Source organism: Leptidea sinapis, chromosome 36 (genome assembly GCF_905404315.1).
Source record: "Leptidea sinapis chromosome 36, ilLepSina1.1, whole genome shotgun sequence".
NCBI lineage: Eukaryota > Metazoa > Arthropoda > Insecta > Lepidoptera > Pieridae > Leptidea > Leptidea sinapis.
In genome coordinates, this window is record NC_066300.1 from 8781034 (window position 1) to 8803100 (window position 22067).

The 22067-nt window shown below is 36.8% G+C and overlaps 1 protein-coding gene across 4 annotated transcripts in view; it reads right to left on the reverse strand.

The window, feature by feature from the left end:
- Positions 1-19217, reverse strand: part of LOC126975436 (DENN domain-containing protein Crag) — a 65637-nt gene extending 46420 nt beyond the window's left edge. For all 4 annotated transcript variants that reach the window (XM_050823316.1, XM_050823314.1, XM_050823315.1 and 1 more), the window contains exons 1-4: positions 19005-19217; positions 18757-18902; positions 8194-8358; positions 4426-4665 (exon numbers count right to left, since the gene is read on the reverse strand). In XM_050823316.1, the coding sequence (XP_050679273.1) occupies positions 4426-4665; positions 8194-8358; positions 18757-18883 (532 nt within the window). In that variant the 5' untranslated portion in view covers positions 18884-18902; positions 19005-19217. The remainder of the gene's footprint in view (positions 1-4425; positions 4666-8193; positions 8359-18756; positions 18903-19004) is intronic.
- Positions 19218-22067: the final 2850 nt, after the last annotated feature.

Here is a 22067-nt window from a genome sequence, read left to right on the forward strand (position 1 = left end):
TATTATACATATATTACACACTTTTTACTTTAGGTATGATAATAACATAAAAACAATTAATTTTGTGCCAAATTGCCATTTGTTATTATCTTCAAGTAATTAATTCACAAACCAAAATCTGTGAATTCATTACTAATAAGTTCGGCCACATGTCGAACCTACATTATATTTGGAAACGGTTCGCTGCCCCGTGGGAATAAGATACCAACTAACACTCAAAATATATTTTTTAATAAACTTAAAATTAAAAACAGTAGACACGCTGAATAATACACAAAAATACGTAAATAATACTATTATTACATTGTATTTCGTAACATCTGCAGCAGGCATTGCACTTTAAAAACATTACGTCGTTTTCATCAATAAATAACCTGAAATGACAAGATGTTATAAATGATAGCTAAGTTCGGTCGTGACTTATAAATCTCACATTAAATTTACACTCCGTCGCGTCATTAACACTTGTATGTAACGCATTTCAGAATATAAGCGAAAGAAGTAAACAACAATCCTAAATCTATTCTTTATTTTAATGTATTTATACCCTGAGGACCTATGGAACCTATGGTTACTGACCCTGAACTCTAAGCAAAGGTCCTGGGTTTCAGAACTAGTAGGTGTAAAGAAAGATCTGAACGATAAAAATAAAAATTTGTTTCCGAGTTTAGCTTTGCTTTCCAAGATGACCATGAAGTGCAACGTGCTAATTGCCAAATTATTCGAGTTTCTGTAATACGAGGTGAGGAATTAAGGGGAGAATTCAATGAAGCACAGAATGGAGCGACCGCCCTCAGGCTATTAATTAATAAAATGTACGATAATCTATTGTAACAAAATTTCATTAAAAAAAACCGCCGAGTTTCTTGCTCCCGCTCTTCTCACGGGCCCCACGCTAAAGGTACCCCGCATATTTAAACCCACTCTCTAAAACCTGCCTGAGCGTAATTTTATTAAGTAAAACTTATAAATATGTGGTATATTGAATTAATTACTTGATGTCACTAAAACGTGAAACGTTACAACTTTTCCTACTAAGAAAATCCACATCAAACACTCGGTAACTATTTCTAATATAGATTGAAGACTATTAAATAATTTGATACATCAACATTTAGAATGGGTGGTAGTTTTTGACGTTCAATAAGGGATTTGTGATAAATCCAGTTTTGAATAAAAATATGATTTATAAATATATAGAAATACCTATATAATAAAAATACATTATTTATTATATCAGACCATAATATATGAAACAAAGCAATTGCCGCGCTTGTTGTGTTTGATAACTTCCGTTTACACAATATTTGAAAAAAAATGGATATAGATCACACTTGATACCTGTTAATTATAAAAGAAAACAAACACTCTTAACAAAACAAGTGCATCGATATCTAGATATACAATGGTCTGACTCGTTAGCTTTGAACATCCTTGTGCAATATCCTTCATAATATAAAACAATAATTGTTTTAATAGTTAGTCATTTCACCGCAGAGTACCTAGCTGTATGCTTTCTTATACTGTTACGCTCTTTGACGATTCATCTCAACATAATTCAATATGAAATTGTATCCGTATTTTTTATATCAGATCTTCATATTATAAACACTAGCTTATGCACTTCATCCGCGATATATGCCTATCGCTCTCCCTCGGGAACTCTCAACTATTTCTCCATATTTAAATAAATTATTAATATAACATAATAAATAAAAATAATAATATAATACACAGATATGTTTGAAGCGTTTAAGCAAAAAGCAATCATATTATCGTGAACTATAAATGAGAACTTGAAGGTTTTAATGAAAATATAGCTTAACTTAACCAACAAGAGCAGGATTCTCTATGATAGTATCATCCAGCCACCACAAATAGCACCCGATTTCGAGCATGACGCATGTACCCGATAATCTTTATGTGGCTACTTTCTCACAGATTCCATCATCGGATCTATTTTTGGGACATCAATGGGACCAATCTAGGAGGACAAACTTTCAAAGAAAATTATTACCAAAGTAAAATTTTAAATAAATGGCAGAAATATGACGTAACAAGAAACAGAGAGTTGTATTAAGAACCTTCCCCTGTCTAAAGTCGATTAAAAATAAACTATGTTCATACTATCATTCGTTTATTTCTTTAGTTTGACATTCAACCTAGTTACAATAGTGCATAGCTAGTTGTACAATAGTGATATAATACACGAGGGTCTGCTGAAAACCAGTGTTATGTTGGTGTCTTCTGCACTAACACAATAATGTTCTGTGTCAGCTCTTTTTAGCAGGGAATCACGCGCAGCAAAGTTACGGCCGTTCCCAATATTCAGTCTATCTATTACCTGAGATAAAAATCGTAACTATCGTTGACTTTTCTGTCCCAATAAACTAATCTACGGTAACTCACCTTATCCGTACACGCTGTCTGTCAATTCCAATTCACGCGTCCCAATATAAGGCGATAAGAATGATACATCGGGTATATTGGGACAGCTTCAGATTATTGACAGCTAATTACTGACATTAGAAGGTAGTAATTTATCTCATCTGTAGATAATATATTGGGAACGCCCGTTAGTGTTTTCTATTCTATTCCATTTTAATAACAGTAAGAACAAATAAGTTATAGTCGGTAATAAAAATTATGAATAACAAAAGAATAACTCATTCAAATTAATTTCGCATTAAGTAATGTTTTTATTGCAAGCTTTAGCTTTGGAACTTAAAAATGTATCGGAAGTTTTAAAAATAGCCATAACATAGGCTAAACAAGAAACATTCAGAATATCAATGTAAGTCTAGGAACTATTAAAGTGACTAGAACTAGTCGCCTCCTAGTTCTGGACAGATAAAAACTTGCTTTTAGTCTAAAAATAGCACTTTGTCGTATTGCGAACTGCTTAAGCTGAACTGACTGCTTTATTCAAATAGTATCTACGGTCTTTTAGATATATAAATTCTTACACACTTTGAATTTGAATTTGAATATACATCGAAAAGATGAGATAAATAGTAGTCAAATACTTCTTAATTGACAGAAAGCACAGTTTCGAAATAATTTACATATTGGACCCCGCACTAGGTCAACCTGTATCGCGGGTTCCCAAAAATGTGTACAAACAAGATAGGTAGCTCTATCGAACTGTTAAACGGTAATAATAATTATTGTTACAAGTCGTCGCTGTATTATCGCCGGTCGAATTATAATTCAATTACAAAATTAATCTTTTACTAATATTATAAATGCCAGTGTTAGTTCACGCCTTACCTACTCAACCGACCATCATAAAATTTAGCAAACACGTGCGTATACGGTACAGAAAGTACCTACTTTTTATTCCAAAATTTTTAAAGAGTTTCTGAAGGAGTCCGGTAATAATTTTAGATGGGATCTACATATTTATAACGAACGATGGCAAAAGAGTGCTATTGAAGGAAGGGAAAACATTTCCTAGGGTTTCAGAATGGCATATATAATATGGAAATTGGAATTACTGCAACAGTATGGATATCGTTTTCAAGATCAACGTATATCGGATGATTTTCAAATCCAAGATGTCCGCCGTGTGTTATCTATGATTTATAACTCATTTGTTTGTTTAAAGATATTAAGATAATATGCTTGTAGATTGGACCCAGCGTTAAAAATTGATCTGATGATGGAATCTATGAGGAATTAGGAAACTCCTCAAATAAAGGGAAGGGAGGTGTCATGCACGATAACAGATGGTACTTGTAATAGCTGAATGATCATGTAATGGAGAACCCTGCTTTGTTGGTAAATTTAAAGATATACCAACATATTTAAATATAATGTTTTCTCGCCAGATATTATCTATAAAAACTTCAATTGTTTAATATGTTTGAATACCTATATTTATTTACAGTGCGTGTGCATTATTACGTTGAGTTTTTTTTTATGATTTACATACAATTCATGTTAGTTTATTTTTTCACTGAGGTAAGTTGAAAGGACTATTTTGTTGCATAACTTTGCATCTTATGGGCGCGGGCTGATATTACCAACGATCAAGTAACGCTTACGCTCAAACAGACAGACAAATATCTTTCAATCGAATCAGTTTGACACCTTTTTTTATGAAAATAAGTAACGAGACGAGCAGGACGTTCAGCTGATGGTAATTGATACGCCCTGCCCATTACAACGCAGTACCGCTCAGGATTCTTGAAAAACCCCAAAAATTCTGAGCGGCACTACAACCGCGTACGTCACCTTGAGACATAAGATGTTAAGTCTCATTTGCCCAGTAATTTCACTAGCTACGGCGCCCTTCAGACCGAAACACAGTAATGATGTGTCAGCATGCCATGAAGCGTGCTTCATGGCAGAAATAGGTGCCGTTGTGGGACATAATCTAGCCGGCATCCTGTGCAAAGGAGAGCCTCCTACTGGTAAACCTACCTTTATTGAGGTTCTTGTGGATCATACAGAAGGCATGCGGCGCCGTCTCCCCGCGGTTGGCCACGATCACGCAGATGTCCACCACGACCAGAGCGTTGCAGGGCGCCGAGGGGTGCGCCCGCCGGTACGTGATGAAGGTCTTCGCGGTCGAGTTGTTCACGTTCGCCAACCGACCGCCCACGGAACTGAGAACCATCTCCGCGTCCGCCATGAGGCGCTCCTTGCCGTCGTACATGACACCTACCAAATATTATGACTTCAACACGTTTTTATTTTCACAGAAACTGCGACTGTATTATTAAAATATAATAATTGTCGAGTATGACATAACTTTATACAAACAACGGTGTATACAAGTTAACTGATATTTCTTACACTTTACTATTTATTACAATGTTCGACAACATACAGAGGCATTTGATTCAGTCGATATTACAAGCGATACAACTGCTAGTGTGCTAATTGGTATAAGGTATATACCTACTAACTTACTAAGTACGATTTTACTGACTGCTGTAACACGTAATACAATTATACTGGGAACTATACCGGTATATTCAGTCCCTTATATTCCTGGTCATAATGCATATAGCATAATGAGCGACCATAAATAAGAACACTAATTTCTCACCTGTAACAGAGGTAAGCAAGGACGACCTTGTTGTGGCGCATGTTCAGTTTGGGAAGGTAGGTACCAAGAGTGACCGTGTGCTCGGCATACTTACCATATGAAGCAAAAGACCCGACAACAGATTTGGCGAGAGTGGTCGATTATGCACACTGCCGGAGCCGACGTCAATGAGCACCACACAACTCGGGAAAGCAGCGACGTCAAAGATAGAGGTGAGCAACTAATTAATTTCTTAGATAATTAACTGCCTGCAGGTACTAAACAGGGTTAACAAGCCAACCTTCGTTACCATGAGCAGGCAGGAAGTCTTAGATATTACTTTCGCCACCGACAACATTGCTGGGCGAATATCAAACTGGCGAGTCAGTGATGAAATTTCGCTTTCGGATCGCCGACACAAAGCATTTGACTCTTGGCTTGCCTTAAAACGAAACACACTCGTTAAGGGGTCCAAAGAAAACAAACTGGACTGTGAACAAAAACAAACTCAGGAGTAATTTGGAGAACATCCCAAAGTGTATCAGAACCCTAGATGAGCTAGATTTGGTAGTGGAAGTAACCGCAGCGGCATCACTGACGGCTACGAGGCTAGCTGCCTAATTTACACATAGTTCCCGAGTATGAAAGTACCTCGGAGGATTTCAAACATGTACAAACTCAAGAAGAAATCGAGAAGTCTCTTTAACAGGGCAAAAAAGGCCCAAGAATGGGAACCTTATAAAAAAGCCCACATAGAATATAACAAGCGAGCTTCTTGGAAGAGGATCTGCGAGGAGTTATTAAAATCTCCTCAAGGAGCCCAAATACACAAACTGCTTACGAAGGACAAACCTAACCAAATCGGTCTACTTAAGAGACCAGATGGACTCGACATTGGAGGCGCTTTTTACGATACCCTACAGACACGTCAAGGGACTAATAAATAGAAACGTAGATTCCACCATTGTCATATAACTGGAGTTATACACTACGAGAAATTACCCTCAAGGAGGCGTTCTATCGGCACACCTATGAACATTACAGTGGATGAACTACTGAGAAAGCTGACAGACCTCAGTATTGATGCACTAGGGTACGCAGACAACCTAGCTGTAATTGTCAAAGGTTTCTGCTAAAGCACACTAAATACCATGTCACAGTGATGCACAGGTAGCAAACTGTCAGTCAACGCAGGAAAGACTACAATTGTGCCATTCACAAAAAAAACTGAGGTTTAGTATCTGGGAGGCACATTCGACCAGAAACTCACATCGACAAAGCAGTAAAAAGGCTAAAATAGACATTGGGGAGTACGCCCAAACTTCTTCCTATGGCTATTCACAGCAATTGTTATACCAACCTATGCCTCCAGTGTGTGGTGGAACAAAGCCAGCCAGAAAACAACTGCAGACAGGTTAAAAAGCCTGCAGAGACTTGCCGGTATGTTAGTAACCGGGCCATGACGTCCAGTCCAGGCGCGGCTATTGAGGCGATGCGAAACCTACTGTCTCTTCTACTGTTTATACAGCAAGAGGCGAAAGCAAGCACGCTGAGTGCAATCGCCCAGAGTGGGTGATGTAACAGGATGTCGCAAACGTCAGTTTTGCAAGGCATGATATACCTGATCAAATGGCTCCACAATTAATCACTGTTATACACTATACTGTGGAACTACCTTCTACAGATGACTCGATGAACAACAAAGTCTCGTGGAAGGACGGTAGCCTTTTATGGTTCACCGATGGGTCCAAAATGGAAAATGAAGTTGGGTGTGGGGTCTATGAAGAACGCCCCAGGTTTAAATTCAGCAAAAACCTGGGGAGTTTTGCATCCATATTTAAAGCAGAGGTTTACGTCATTTTAGAAAGCCCGGAGCCAATATCGAAAAAGGCTTCTTCAACCAAAACATATACATTCACTCTGATAGTCAGGCAGCAAGGCAGCAGCCTTAGACGGACAATTGACGGCGTTAAATTTAACCAAATAGTGCATTGACTGCCTGCCTGAACACATTAGGCATGAAGAATAGTGATTCTCAGATGGGTCCCAGGGCATGGGTCATAAGTAATGAAATGGCCAATAAGCTCGCAAGAGCTGGAGCTAAAGCGGTCCAATATGGTTCGGAATTTATTAGTGGACTGCCTAAGAGCGCGATTCGATACACCCTGAGGAACCAATGTCGACAAGAAACACTTAAACGCTGGAGCAACTCAAAAGGTTTAAACCATTCCAAAGCACTGACAAAGGCATTCAACAATAGAAACGCGAATGAAGCCCTATCACTGAACAGGAAAAACCTATAGGTACATACTTACCAGGATGCTTACTGAACTGCCGCCTAAACAGGCGCCTCAGTGTGGTCAGATTTAAACACGTAAGCAATTTGCTTTGATTTTGCCTTGACGCTGATGAAAGGCTTTTTCATTTCCTCTGCGTTTGTGGCTCACTAATGCATAAGCGTAACACCATATTTGGCAACTAAATCCTACTTCCAGGTGTTGTGTGTAATTCTCGCGTTAAGAAGATACTGCAGTTCGTAAAGGCAGCAGGCTTGACGAAGAGCTATAATTAATATGAGTGGCAAACATAACAGTTCAATTCCGGACGCGGTGTTACAAGGACTCACCAGGATTGAAGAAATAGCCACCCTCTCCAAATAAATAAAATAATAATAAAGGCGACAGCTGTCACAAACCAAATTAGGAAAATCTATACTAATAATTGGAGAGCCGTTATTTTCTTCGGTTATACTGCGAAAATTACTGAGTCGATCGGAATAATACTTAAAACATAAGATGCACGCTGCATTTTCGTTTCGTTTCGGAGAAAATTTTACATACACATCATATATTCGGGATTTCCATCCTATATTTATAAATATTTTTACTAAAAATATCTAGGTATATATTCGCAATACAAATAATTCATTTCAATCATTTATATGACAACACGGGGTGTTAATTTATATGGCAAAACAACGTTTGCTGGATCAGCACTTGTATTGGCAACGCTCCTGTGATTCCTCTGGTGTTGCAAGAGACTACCTCTTCACCCGTGACCCGTACGCTCGTTTGTCCTCCTATTCCATAAAAAAAAACCTTATCATAAGCATATTGCGAATATTTACATTAATAGGAGTCTTGTTATGATATGCTTACCAATATCCACAAGCGGTGGCTTGTCTCTCCCTCTTCGTATGCAGATGAAACATTCTGCAGAGCGCATGGAGCCATGGTTCAGGTCGGCTGGAAGACCTGTAGGTGTCAGCTGTATCATCTCGTAGCCATTGGGCACCTTCTCGTCGAGGCCAGGGAACACTACACCTATGGAGACGAAACGACACGTGAAATACCGAAGAGGGAACTGTTTATGATATTCATTATCATTTTCCTCTAATGATAAATAAGTAGGTAGCTACGCAAGTGAATTATATCTAAATAATAACATATATATTAACTCCCCGTATTTTCTCATGAAGGTTTAAAAATAGCAACAAATTTATGCTTATTACCCTGAGAATTGCTACCGATTTTATCGCTCCACTGACCTTATCAGCCTTTCATTCAATGTGTCTATCAACGATGGTAATGAACATGAATCATTCTGGGGCCAATCGATCACGACCTTTGCTAACGAGCATCCGAAACATTCCCGGGTTCAATATTGTTTGATGCTTAAAACATAATGTCATCCACAAGTGGGTGATACGTTTTCACTTTTTATCTGATTTGCGGTTAAATTATGCAGAGCGGTCGCGTTATAATGAGGGATGGAGTGAATTTTCAGTGCGTAAGAGTAATACCAACGCCCCTAGTAAAGTTGTTCTTATTTCTGTATAACCAATAGGATTTTAATAATTATCCTTGTATATAAGTCATATGATAGCGAGATTTATAAGGAATATAAGGCTTTCAAGCTACACCTTTGAGCCAGCCTTAAATAATTATTTTAAGGTGCAAAAACTTATGTACAATGATTTACAAAAATATGCCATTACCCTTTGCTCATATATAGGCCATAGTGTATTTATGACTACAATTTATTATTATTTATAACGTAATCTAAAGCATACTTTATTTAGTCTACAGTTGCCAATTCTTTTTGATTAGTATTCTCAGAAGATCTCTGGTTAGAGAGCGCACCATCTTAGAGCAATTTTGCCGATGAAATGTGTTAGTCTCTTACTTTTGGCGTAGGCCCTATAACCAGTACATTTAATTAATTAAACCACAAGAGAAAGTTAGTTCATAAATCGTTACTAAAGCCTTGACCATACATCTAAATATAAACATTATTACGAGACTGTTAAGAAGATCTAAAGAAACCTTATTATATAAATGACATCGTGTCGACAAAAACTAAACGCCGGAGAAAATCATGCATTTTTTGTTAAAGTCAGCCTTACTTGACTAGTTTTTTCGGCATTTAAGAGTACTTTGAACAAGTATTGTTGAAAACAATTATTGTCAAGTTATTTGTGAGTTTGTAATGACTTCCTTAATCATACTTAAATAGTGAAATATGAAGTAGCTTTAGCTAGCAAAATTACTGGGCAAATGAGACTTAAGTCAAGTCTTAAGTCTCAAGTCTTACACCTTATGTCTTAAGGTGACGAGCGCAATTTTAGTGCCACTCAGAATTTTTGGGTTTTGCAAGAATTCTGTGCGGTACTGCATTGTAATGGGCAAGGCGTTTGAATAATCAGCTGAACGTCCTGTTCGTCTCATCCTTAATTTTCAAAAATATAAAAAAAAAATAGATACTACACAAAATGACCACAAGCTAATCACATTATATAAAAATGTTTTCTCCTACGTTCATGTGTTAGTTATTAGATTTGTTGAAGTTATACTTCTTTAGGCGCGTTATGAAAAAATGATGAGAGTGAAATTTTAAGATGCGCGCGCATCACTGTAACACAAAAGTAACAGGTTGAAGTTGGTTCCTAAAATTTTCCTTTTTTTTTGGTTTCTCCGTCCATTATTAGCACAGGCAAAGGGTTCAAGCCCATACTGCCGTATATTATCATTATATAATTATTAATTGTCAAACATATCAATGCAACATTTTTACAAAATTGTTCTTTCTAAAAACGTAGAATAGCACTAAGAATAAATAATTTCAATGATTTTTGCCTCTTCAGGCCAAAGAAGTATAACTTCTTGCGTGCATACATAAGTACACACGCACTTTTTTATTATTAAGCTTCACGCTTACACCCTGGCCAGTACACCATAACAAAGATTAAGCCTAGTTTGGCGCTAAATATTTATGTGAATATTCATCAAGGCAAAAACAGTTCATACAGAAGTACCTACAGACATATATTGAGGTTCTCGCAACATATATACAAAACAACTCGTTATGTGAGGAAATTAAAGGAAATAATTTATTGTAATCCAATTTCACCTTGTCCACTCACTCAATAGTAGGTGAAGGACGTCTTGTACGGCAACTTTTAACTTGACTCGTCCATCCCATATGTAAAGCAAGGTCTTTGTATACTTTGCTTCTTACTATCATGTCTCGTGTCAGATTATGGCGAGGCAACACGTCCTCAGGATGCCTCGTGTATAGGCGAAACACGTGTCGAATTGTTTAAAGACAAATATTGGCGGAATCAACACTAAAGAGAACTCAAATCATTTGGATCTTACTATCATTTAAAGGTGTCTGCGTACTACACCGTGTCACACCATGACCGTGCTATGAAAGTATAAGGCAAAGAAATATTATTTGTGTTGAAAATAATGACACTACAACCATCTAAACCTTCTATGACGATTATGATATTATCATATCTATGAGCGATTCCTCTCAGGTCAACATCGTAGCGTGCCAGACACGGAGCGTCAACAACAGACATGATTATGAAGACCGATTGTAGATTCCTCTTTTATTATACTCTCCTAGTAGTTACCCGTTGCATTAGCAACTAAAGGTTTTGTCTCAATACTGCCTGTCGGCCATAAAGTTGGCATAGCGACATCCCATTCTGCACGGACACACGCCAAGAAATGGATGATATTAGGAGGACTATTCTTGAAAAAAAAAAGAAAATCATTTCATCAATCTTTACAAATGGGAGGCTTGTTTGAGCAGGATTCCGGCGGCCGGCTTGGTTAGTATCCACCACAACGGCACCTTCTTCTACCATGAAGCATTGTTGTGCTTTGGTCTGAGCTAACTAGACTCCATTAAGTCAATAAAATCTTATGCGGTAGGCAACACCTATTGTTTTCGTAAGAAAACAATAAATTATATTAATAAACTGGTCATATGAGACTCGGATTCACACACGAACAGTTCCGTACCATGGTATTAGGTATATAAGTGATACCTAGATGATATACAAGTGGGTACTTATTGAATAATCACTGCATATTATATAACAAAGTCCTCCGCCGCGACTGTCTGTCTGTCTGTTCGCGATTAACTCAAAAACTACTGCACCGATTGTCAGGCTTTTTTCACTAATGGACAGCGTCATTCTCGAGGAAAGTTTAAGTATATAATTTGTTTAGTTTTTGTCACGGACGAGTAAAAAAGTAAGGACTCCGTGTCACCTTACATAACAGTGAGGCACCAAAACAAGCCGGTAATCGTGTAAATACATAGCCCCACGCATACACTTACGCTAATACAATCCGATCGGCCCGCCATTATGAGATTTGCCAAATATTAATAAAATATTTTAAAAATGCCGTCGTGCGTTGTGAAAATATATGATTATTTAAGGGAGAAAAAAAATCGTGTAACTAGTATACCCCGTAACCGCATACACACTAGCATAAAGGTGCTTCACTTGATAATATCACGGCGCGGAGTCCTCTTTTTTTACTAGTCCGTGGTTTTTGTATATATATATTAACGATATTTGTTGGAGGTGTCGGAAAAAAATTTGATGTCTGGAAGCTTTCAACGAAATCGCTGTCTAAACCATTCGAGATATAACAAAATAATGTATAGTGGAATTGTGTATCTTATATAGTTTCTACAGAAAAGTCCACGATATTAAGGATAACATATATATATATATATCCATTTTAAAAAAACACTTTAAAAATTGACAATAATATAGCAGTAATATAAAAGCTGTTTACAGAAGTACGATATTAATCCTTATAAGTTTATTATTACATATTATAAAATCATTAGTTTCCGATGGCTTTAGACTACATTATTTTCGAATACTTAGTTAGGTATATTATTTTTTTTTCTATTGACAGGACAGCGTCTGTCGGGTTAAGTTATAAGGTACTTTTTGAATAATTTAGTAATACTTATATTATGTTCTTTTAATTTATTGGAATAACCTATTTAAGGATTATATATGTTTTTTGACACAGCAACAAATTTATGAAACCTGTATTCGCATTAATCTTATATATAAAACTAACAGATCCAGCAAACGTTGTATTGCCGATATTAAAATTGCGATACAAAAGTAACTGTTGATCGTAGATGGGTGAATATTTTAAGTTGTATGTATTAATGCTGACCCATAATAAAACAAACTTAAAAAAAATGTCAAAAAATTCAAAAAAAAAATTTCGTGTGGGACCACCCTTAAAAACCACCCGTATGAAAAATAGATGTTGGCCGATTCTCAGACCTACTTTTTTAAATTTGTCTGATTATGAGTCAGCATTAAAAAATACATACAACTTCAAATTTTCACCCATCTACGATCAACAGTTACTTTTGTATCGCGATTTTAATATCGGCAATACAACGTTTGCTGGGTCAGCTAGTTATTCATAAAAAATGTTTTTCTCGGACATTTAAGGTGTATGTTAGCCGCTAAAGCCAAAACGAAAAATATTTTTAAAAATAAGACTTTCGAAAAAAATGTTGCAATGTGTTGGCAGCATTATAAACTACTTTGATGTCTTAGATCATTAATACGTCTAAATAGACTAAAACAGCTGTGAAAACGTCGAAAAAAATTGAGTCTAGAAACTAACCTCTATTTTGAACAATTCACGCACGCGAACACAGTGTCATACATACTGCGAGTGTAAGACGTAGCTTGTCACGCACACTAAAATAATATTCTTGGCTTGTTTTTATCGGTTGTCTAAACAGCAAAAGTCTATCTAGACGTATAAATTATCTTAATTTGATATATTGTTAATTTATATTTACCCTTATATAAACCATTTTGTGATGGATATATGTTTTTTTTTTATGGAATAGGAGGACAAACGAGCGTACGGGTCACCTGGTGTTAAGTGATCACCGCCGCCCACATTCTCTTGCAACACCAGAGGAATCACAAGAGCGTTGCCGGCCTTTAAGGAAGGTGTACGCGCTTTTTTGAAGGTACCCATGTCGTATTGTCCGGGAAACACCGCACAAGGAAGCTCATTCCACAGCTTTGTAGTACGAGGGAGAAAGCTCCTTGAAAACCGCACTGTAGAGGACCGCCACACATCCAGATGGTGAGGATGAAATCCTAACTTGTGGCGTGTCGTGCGAAGGTGTAATTCGGCGGCAGGAATCAGGTTAAACAGCTCTTCGGAACACTCCCCGTGATAGATGCGGTAGAAGACACACAATGAAGCGACGTCTCTACGCAACGCCAAGAGATCCAGCCGTTCACAGAGCACTGAGTCCCCGACAATTCGAGCTGCTCTACGTTGCACGCGGTCAAATGGATCGAGCAGATACTGGGGTGCGCCAGACAAGAGATGACAGCAATACTCTATGTGTGGCCGGACCTGCGCTTTGTAGAGCGCTAGAATGTGGGCCGGCTTGAAGTATTGCCGTGCTCTATTGATGACAATAGAGTATAACAATATCATGTTATAGTTTTGTTAGACTCTCTCAGTGTGACCATTTATTGTGTGCAAATGGGTCACAAATATTTATTTTAATAAATATAACTGAAGCATAAGACGATGTAAACACAATTAAAGAATATACTAGCCAGCTTCACTGGGCGAATTTTTAAAGGATTTACATTAAATTTTATTCATCTTATTACAAATTTCGCATCGAATGGTGGTAGTTTCATGTCGATACAATCAGTGGTTTAGGCGTGATTGAGCCTCAAACAATGACCATTTTCATCATTATAATATAAATATAGAAGACTAGCTGATGCCCGAGACTTCGTCCGGGTAGATAAAGGGTATTTTAAAAATAATAGGCCAGTTTGGAATTAAAGATTATCTCATGTCCTATTCCAGTTCCGGGAACCGGATTTCGCTCCCGTTCCCCACATATTATATGAATCTTATCTCGAGGAAGACTGCTATGGTAAACTAAACCTACTAAAACTATTGGTATAGTTATAGCTCATCAACGTGAATTTCAGTATTTCACAAATCCTGCGGGAACCATGCATTATTCCAGGATAAAATGTAGCGTATGTCTTTTCCCAAGCTTTCGCATATCGCTGTAGAAAATTTCATCAAAATCGGTTCAGTAGTTCAGGCGTAAAAGCGTAACAGAAAAACTTACATTCACATTTATAATATTAAGTAGGGATATTATTGTGTAACCAAACAACAGTGGTTTAATTTGTAACCTAATACTGTGTAGGATTAAGTTGAACGTAAATTGATACTCGCTGTATGGGATATCTGGTGGAACAAGGAAATGACTAATGCATGGAATTGGATTCATTTACACTGAGATTAAAATAGACCAAGACACACACTATAGCAATATTAATTTAAATATTATAACTAAGGTTATTTTGATTACGCTTTTTTTTAGGGACGAGACGAGCAGGTCGTTTAGCTGATGGTATTTGATACGTCGTGCTAATTACAATGTAGTACTCAAATTCAAATATTTTTATTCAAAATAGGATTCAAAATCACTTATTGAACGTCAAAAACTACCACCCATTCAAAAGAGACTGCCTCAGACCTTAGAAGAATGGCCGCAAGAAACTCAGCGGGCTTTTTTTTAAATATAAAAATATGGATTACAATGTGATATCGTACAATAAATACCCTTTATTCCCAGTCCGTGGTGTCATTAAGAAAATCGTTTATGCTTTAGTAACCTTTCCCACACAAATGTTTTTAAAAAATTCTTTTAAATTTCGGAATACATTTGTTTTGTACATTTTCTAGTATCATATTGTAGAAGCATATACATCGCCCAACAAGCCCAACCGAGTAGTAGGCATAACAAGTTTATGTTTGTTCCTCGTGTTAACATTATGAATGTCACAGTTTCTAGAAAATTCCTCAACGTGCTTATGTACATATAGAACATTATCAAAAATGTATTGAGAAGAAACAGTCAAAATCTTTATTTCTTTAAATTTTTCTCTTATTGATTCTTTAGGACCTAGGTTATAAATCGCGCGGATAGCCCTCTTCTCCAGCACAAAGATGGTATTAATATCGGCCGCACTGCCCCATAACAATATACCATAGGACATAATACTATGAAAAATAACTTAAGTATACTAGCTACTCAATGTTCTCGAAAAACCCAAAAATTCTGAGCGGCACTACAGTTGGGCTGACATATTATGATGTTAAGTCTTGTTTGCCCAGTAAAATCATTAGCTACGGCGCCCTTCAGACCGAAACACAATAACGCTTACACATTACTGCTTCACGGCAGAAATACGCGCCGTTGTGTTACCGATCATCTAGCCGGTATCCTGTGGAAAAGAGCCTCCCACTGGTTAATTTTATCACCATAATACGAACAAAACTTCTTTCACCAGCATAGGCCGAGCGCTAGCCGATGTAGATCCTACAATTTCCGGGTGGCATGTTGAGGCATAAGGCGTGAACACAGTGAACACCAGCTCTAGATGTGTGGTGGCAACTGGTTGCCCACAAGGAGAGGTACTTTCGCCACTACTTTGGAACCTTGTAGTGGATGAGCTCATCTCAAGGCTAAACAAAAAGAAACTATACACGATGGGCTATGCGGACGACCTCGCCATTCTAGTAACGAGACCATTATTTGAGAGCGTTTTATGTAGCCTCATGAGATCCGCTTTTAAGATTCTTTCAGAATGGGGCACGCAACATCGACTTACAGCTAATCCGTCAAAGACGGAGCTAAAACTCATCACAAACAAACGCAGCCTTGGTAATCTTACATTACCAACGCTGTTTAACACCGGACTAAGCCTTACCAAAGAAGTTGGACACCTGGAGGTTATACTGGATAGTAAGTTGCTTTAGAACAAACACCTTGAACACAAGCTGGAAAAAGCGTGCATCATCTTTTGGCAGTGCAGAAGACTCTCCTACGGAGCAATAGCTTGGTGGCCCAGGACAAAGCTTGTGACAGTACAAACCAAGCTTCAGCGTTTCCAGCGGCTGGGTTTCCAGTGGCTGGCTTGCACAGCCATAACAGGATGCATGCGCACTACGCCTACATCCGCCATTGAAATCACTCTAGGGCTAACACCACTTGACATCCACTTTCAACAAGAAGCGACGATGGCGACTCTACGTCTAAAGCTGTTAGGTGTATGGAAGAATGAAGACTGTCTCACAGATAATCTCTGGAATAGGGTAACAAAGGATTATCCACTCTGTGAGGCACTATGCGATAAGATACCTAAAACACATGTTTTTCATAAGAACTACCACATATAGCTATGTGTTAATGATGCTGACCAATCAGGTGTAAATTAATTAAGAATTTACACAGTCGGCTCCAAAATGGATGCTGGAACTGGTGCCGGTATCTTCTCACAGGAACTCAACATACACACATCCATACCCTTGGGCACACACAGCCCAAAGTTCAGTTGTAAGTGTGTAGCCATCAAGGAAGCTGCCAACGCAGTATTAAGAAGGAAAGTACATGGCCACAAAATCAGAATTGTCACTGCCAGTATGGCAGTACTAATAGCGCTAATATATGAGTGTCACCAAATCCTGGAACAAGTTGCCTCTTATAACCGGGTAACTCTGCAATGGATAAAGGGACATAGCGGTTCGTTGGGTAATGATGCAGCGGATGAACTTGCAAGGTGGGCCACTTCTGCCGCTGTCCTTCAGCCAAATGCGCTCATGGATACGATGTCTCACCAACAACCTACACAACACCCGATGGATGAATGTCTCAAGCTGTAGACAGTCGTAAGAAGCGATATATGCCCTGTCGCCGAAACTGACACGAAGACTTATCAGCCTCAACAGACATGACATCCGTATAATGGTGGGCACCCTAACGGGTCACACATCACTAAACAAGCACCTTTTCATAATCGGCGTAACGGACAGTCCTAAGTGCAGCGGCTGTCTAGCCGAAGATGAAACATTCACTCACCTAATCCTGGAATGTGCGGGGGTGGCCAACCAATGGGCAAAAACCTTAACCAATATGAGGTCGCTCCAGGACGTTTGCGAACAACCCATGAATGTTCTGAATTTCTGGAAGGAGCTGGGCTGGTTGGAGTAAATGGCCAATACTGCACGCAAAATGGACCCATACTAGTGGTTTAATTGCGGAAACAGGAGCCCCTATACCATACCATACCATTGGGGAATGAAGAAAGAAAATTGTCATCCTTGGTTTCAGTTCTTATACTGAGGAAAATGGTAAACTATAAATCTTCAGGGACAGGGACCCACTTCAAACACATGTGCATCTATTCATAATAATAATTGCCACACTTTGACACAAATGGTTTACCTGAAATTAGGCATAGCCTGTCAATTTCTTATATAATTCTAATTATAGCATGAATATTAAGATGAGGATTAGGATATCATCCCCACCATCTGGATGTGTGGCGGTCCTCCACAGTGAGGTTTTTAAGGATATTTCTTCCACATACTACAAAGCTGTGGAATGAGCTTCCTTGTGTGGTGTTTCTGGGACAATATGACATGGGTACCTTCAAAAAAAATGTGTACACCTTCCTTAAAGGCCGGCAACACTCCTGTGATTCCTCGGTGTTCCAAGAGAATGTGGCAGGTAGTTATCACTTAACACCAGGTGACCTGTACGCTCGTTTGTCCTACTTTTCCATAAAAACAAAAAAGATCAGGTATGGACAACATATTATAAGCTATTAATAACACAATTAATGCAAATATAATATTTTTGCTGCATATAATATCCACTTTGACGATATTGTGGGCAGCAGTTAGTTCCTTCATTGACTCTCTCCACTGGCATAATAAAAAAACTGTTTATTTCACATTAGGTTGGTCCCATTGCTGACAGAGATAACTCAACATTAAAAAACTTCAAATCTAGTATTAATTAGTTTTAAAAACATTCTACAATGCAGCAATGGGATAAACTATACATATTACTCATAAAAATAATATTGACAATTTCATTTGTGGATAATGCAAATTTCATAAAATGTTATTTACATCAAGAATGAACTACCTGTTGTAGTTCATAATGCATTTGTATTCTATGGATGAACTCAATATGCAACATAGAATAATAATTATGAGCCTGTACTGAGTGTAATTATAAAATTGAGTATTTATAATAGAGACTCTTATATACACTTTTATTTTGTCACATTTACTGTAAAGTATTGATGTAACGTAGCAACAGAATGATTAGTGTATTTAAAATATATTTAATATAACTAAATATTAAGAAAAAATGAAGGCTAATCTCAATAGTTATTATTCAAATTATAATAAGATCTTTTTTAACTCTATTAGAGTGATATATGATATGACAACTTTCAATAGATCAAAACACACAAATATTTGAAATTATCTTAACATACAAAGAATTAGTGAATATCATACCTATGTCAGTTATGGGAGCTACTGTATTGTATCCTTTCAGATGCCCAGAATCTGTATCTTCAAGAGATTCCGGCGTTTCTGGAAGACCAGCCACAACAAAATACTCAGCAACTCTTTTTTCATCCATTCTTGTGTCGTACGATTTGCTAAAAAATCCAATCCAGGTGTTTAAGGCATGACACAATGTAACCCATAAATGTTAAAAACCATAGGTTTGTTTTACTTTACAAAAATAGTTTTCATCGTACCTGGGGTAATAGGAACAAAATATTTATTATCCTCGAAACTGAAGATAAAGCTCTTCGTATGGCGTAATATTACACAAAAAATATTTTTGAGTGAATAATAAACGTTAACTTAACACATTATTACAATTAATTTAAAAACAATCAATAAACATAACATCAATGGTGTAAATAATATTACACAAGATAAAATAATACAACTTCTTGATTCACGTACATTTTGAAGTAGGTAGGTATTAGCTAAATTTTAATATTATCAACAAAGAGATGGTACATTAATAACACCTATCAACTTCAAGTGTCAGGTAGATTTTTTTTCTTTTTTCTTTCTTTGGCACTGCACAGTATGTGCATTCAGTCAGTTATAAGTGTAGTACAATATTAACACTACAGAAATAGCATTGGTAACTTCATTACAAATAGAAAGGACAAGCGATATACAAGAAAGACAGACCAGGACAAAGCTATTGATCTTGCATCTCGCGCATCTCTCTCGGTTACGCGTTTAACCATTTTATCTGCACCCATTTAAATCCTCTATTGAAGATTCTAAACAGTAAGCAGTAAGCTTATTGCCAACAATAAAACACCCAATGTTCTAATAATATAAAAAAAAACCCAGGAGTAAGCTTCCACGCGTAAATATATCTTGTCAAACGTTTTTATTATAATGTGCAAGAAGCTCGAATTAAATAAATTTAATATGAAATATTCTTACCAAAAAAATTGATTTTTGATCCATCCATTAATCAAAATATACATAAAACAGTGAAAACGAGATTGTTGCCATAGAATAGATGTATTTGTAGCTGTACCTACAACCAATAATACCAATTAATACAAATGTCTAATATCTAACTTGTAACGTAGCATTATAGATCGTAGAAATAGTAATCGTGCATTATAACTGTAATAAGCGTATGCCGAAAGATTCGTTCTGAAAAGAACATTTTATTTTATATAACGTAATATTAGCTCTGATAAGAACCATTTCATAATGCTGTACATCAACTCATAGAATCATACAGATCACCAGTAATCATCTCATCAATGTACGAGCATCGTCACGTTCTCTCGACGATCGCAGATATACTCACGTGATCAGTCATATGCTCCGCGTTACACAACCGCACAGCAAGGCCGAGCGGACTCGACTGACGAGTGAAGCGTCGGGACTTGGGGGTCGATCGCTATTCATGCAATTTTAATCAATGAGCGACAGCGTAGGTGCTGAATGCTCATTGACATCGTAAGATCCAGCTTCGACGCGAGCTTACACAAACCGCGCTCTCTGGCCGGCTTACTGCGATAGCATTAGTTTTAGAGCGAGATAGAACACATAATATTATTCTCAATTCCTATTGAATGAAACGTTTTACTATTGGTTAAAATGTAAGCTTTAGTATTGGTGTGTATTTTCTGAACTTGTAAATATTTTTTAAGTAACGATTGTAATTGGGTAACTAGTTTTAAGGACTTTGTATATATATCACTAGTAACTTTCAAATAAAGATATCTTCCACATATTCCTCACAGTCAAGCAGTTGTTTTATTTAATCGCCAAACGCTCAGTCTCTAAATATTTTTACCCATGTAATAAGGTATTTGGTTTATCATATTTTTTGTAAATTTTATTAAGATAGCATACCTGCTGTATTTATTATTGTATTTATTTACTACTATGTATTTGTATGGAGTAAGGAAATTAGAACGACATTCGTATGTTTTCTTATGATTGATAAAAAAATTTAAAGAAAAAAACAACCAAATTCCAAAAATAACAATAATCGTAACAAGAATTGGCTCAATTAATTAGATTGTATAAAAATACGCATTATTTTTATACTTTTTAGTGCATATTATCTGTTATTTTGGAATAGTGTATTTGAAGTCCGTTGTTTTTTTGTTATTTTTTTTTATTTTTAGTGAATTTGAAGTACACTAACTAACAATTTGTCTAAATATGTGTAGATATACTTAATTTCTCAATTCAGCAATGAACGTAAGTGCCCTTACTGTAAGCCGTTAAGGAGTCCCATTGATCATCATATTCGACTACGACAAAATAAGTACTCATTTTCGCAACAGGTGTAAATGTTTCAGTGTAATCAATTCCTTCTTTCTGATTAAACCCACGCGCCACATATCGTGCTTTTCGTCTATCAATTTCTCTCATTGCATTATATTTATATTTTAAAATCATTTTACTATCAATCAAATTTTAGCTTTCGTTCCTGTGTACAATTTTCCAAGTATTATTTTTAAGATGAGATTTGATCTCGCTTATTAATGCATCTTCCCATTCATCCATGTTCTCGTCTATTTCACAGAGGAATGATTGTTCAGAATCCATCTCATAATCTTGATGCCATGTTGGTGGTTTTCTCTGTCTTTTATCAGTAGAACTAGTCGGATCTATTTTATTATCTGTACACATTTCTCTATTTCATCTGTTTCCGTATTTGCGTCAAAAAATATTTTTTTATCATTATTCAATTCCTGTTCAGCTTCATCAATTTCATGTTCTTTCAAATCTTTATTATCTTCTACATTTTCTTTTTCAGGAGAAAATATAATTTCTATTTCTATTTTTTTAATAACTACATCTTGTTTTCGTTCTCCTTTGATCTCGTTTTCATAAAACATTTTGTCCAGTATTTTCACATCTCTGCTAATCATTACCTGGTCTGTTTTTGGGTTGAAAATCCGGTATGCCTTGTGATTTTTCGAATATCCTACAAAAATTCCAGGTGTCGCTCTGGCTTCGAATTTTCCATTTTTCTTTATTTTTTAAGTACAAACGCCTTAGTTCTGAATATGTGAAAATATCTCACAGACGGAACTCTCTTTACCCATTCTATAAATCGCGTTATCAATACTTGTGCAAGGACTACGGTTTGCCAAGTAGTTAGCTGTACTAATAGCTTCAGCCCAAAAAACTTCATTCATATTAGCGTCTATCAACATACATCTAGCTTTATCAAGCAATGTCCTATTTTTCTTTCTGCTAACCCATTCTGTTCTGGCGTGTATGGTGCGGAAAGTCTCCTTTTGATTCCATTCTCC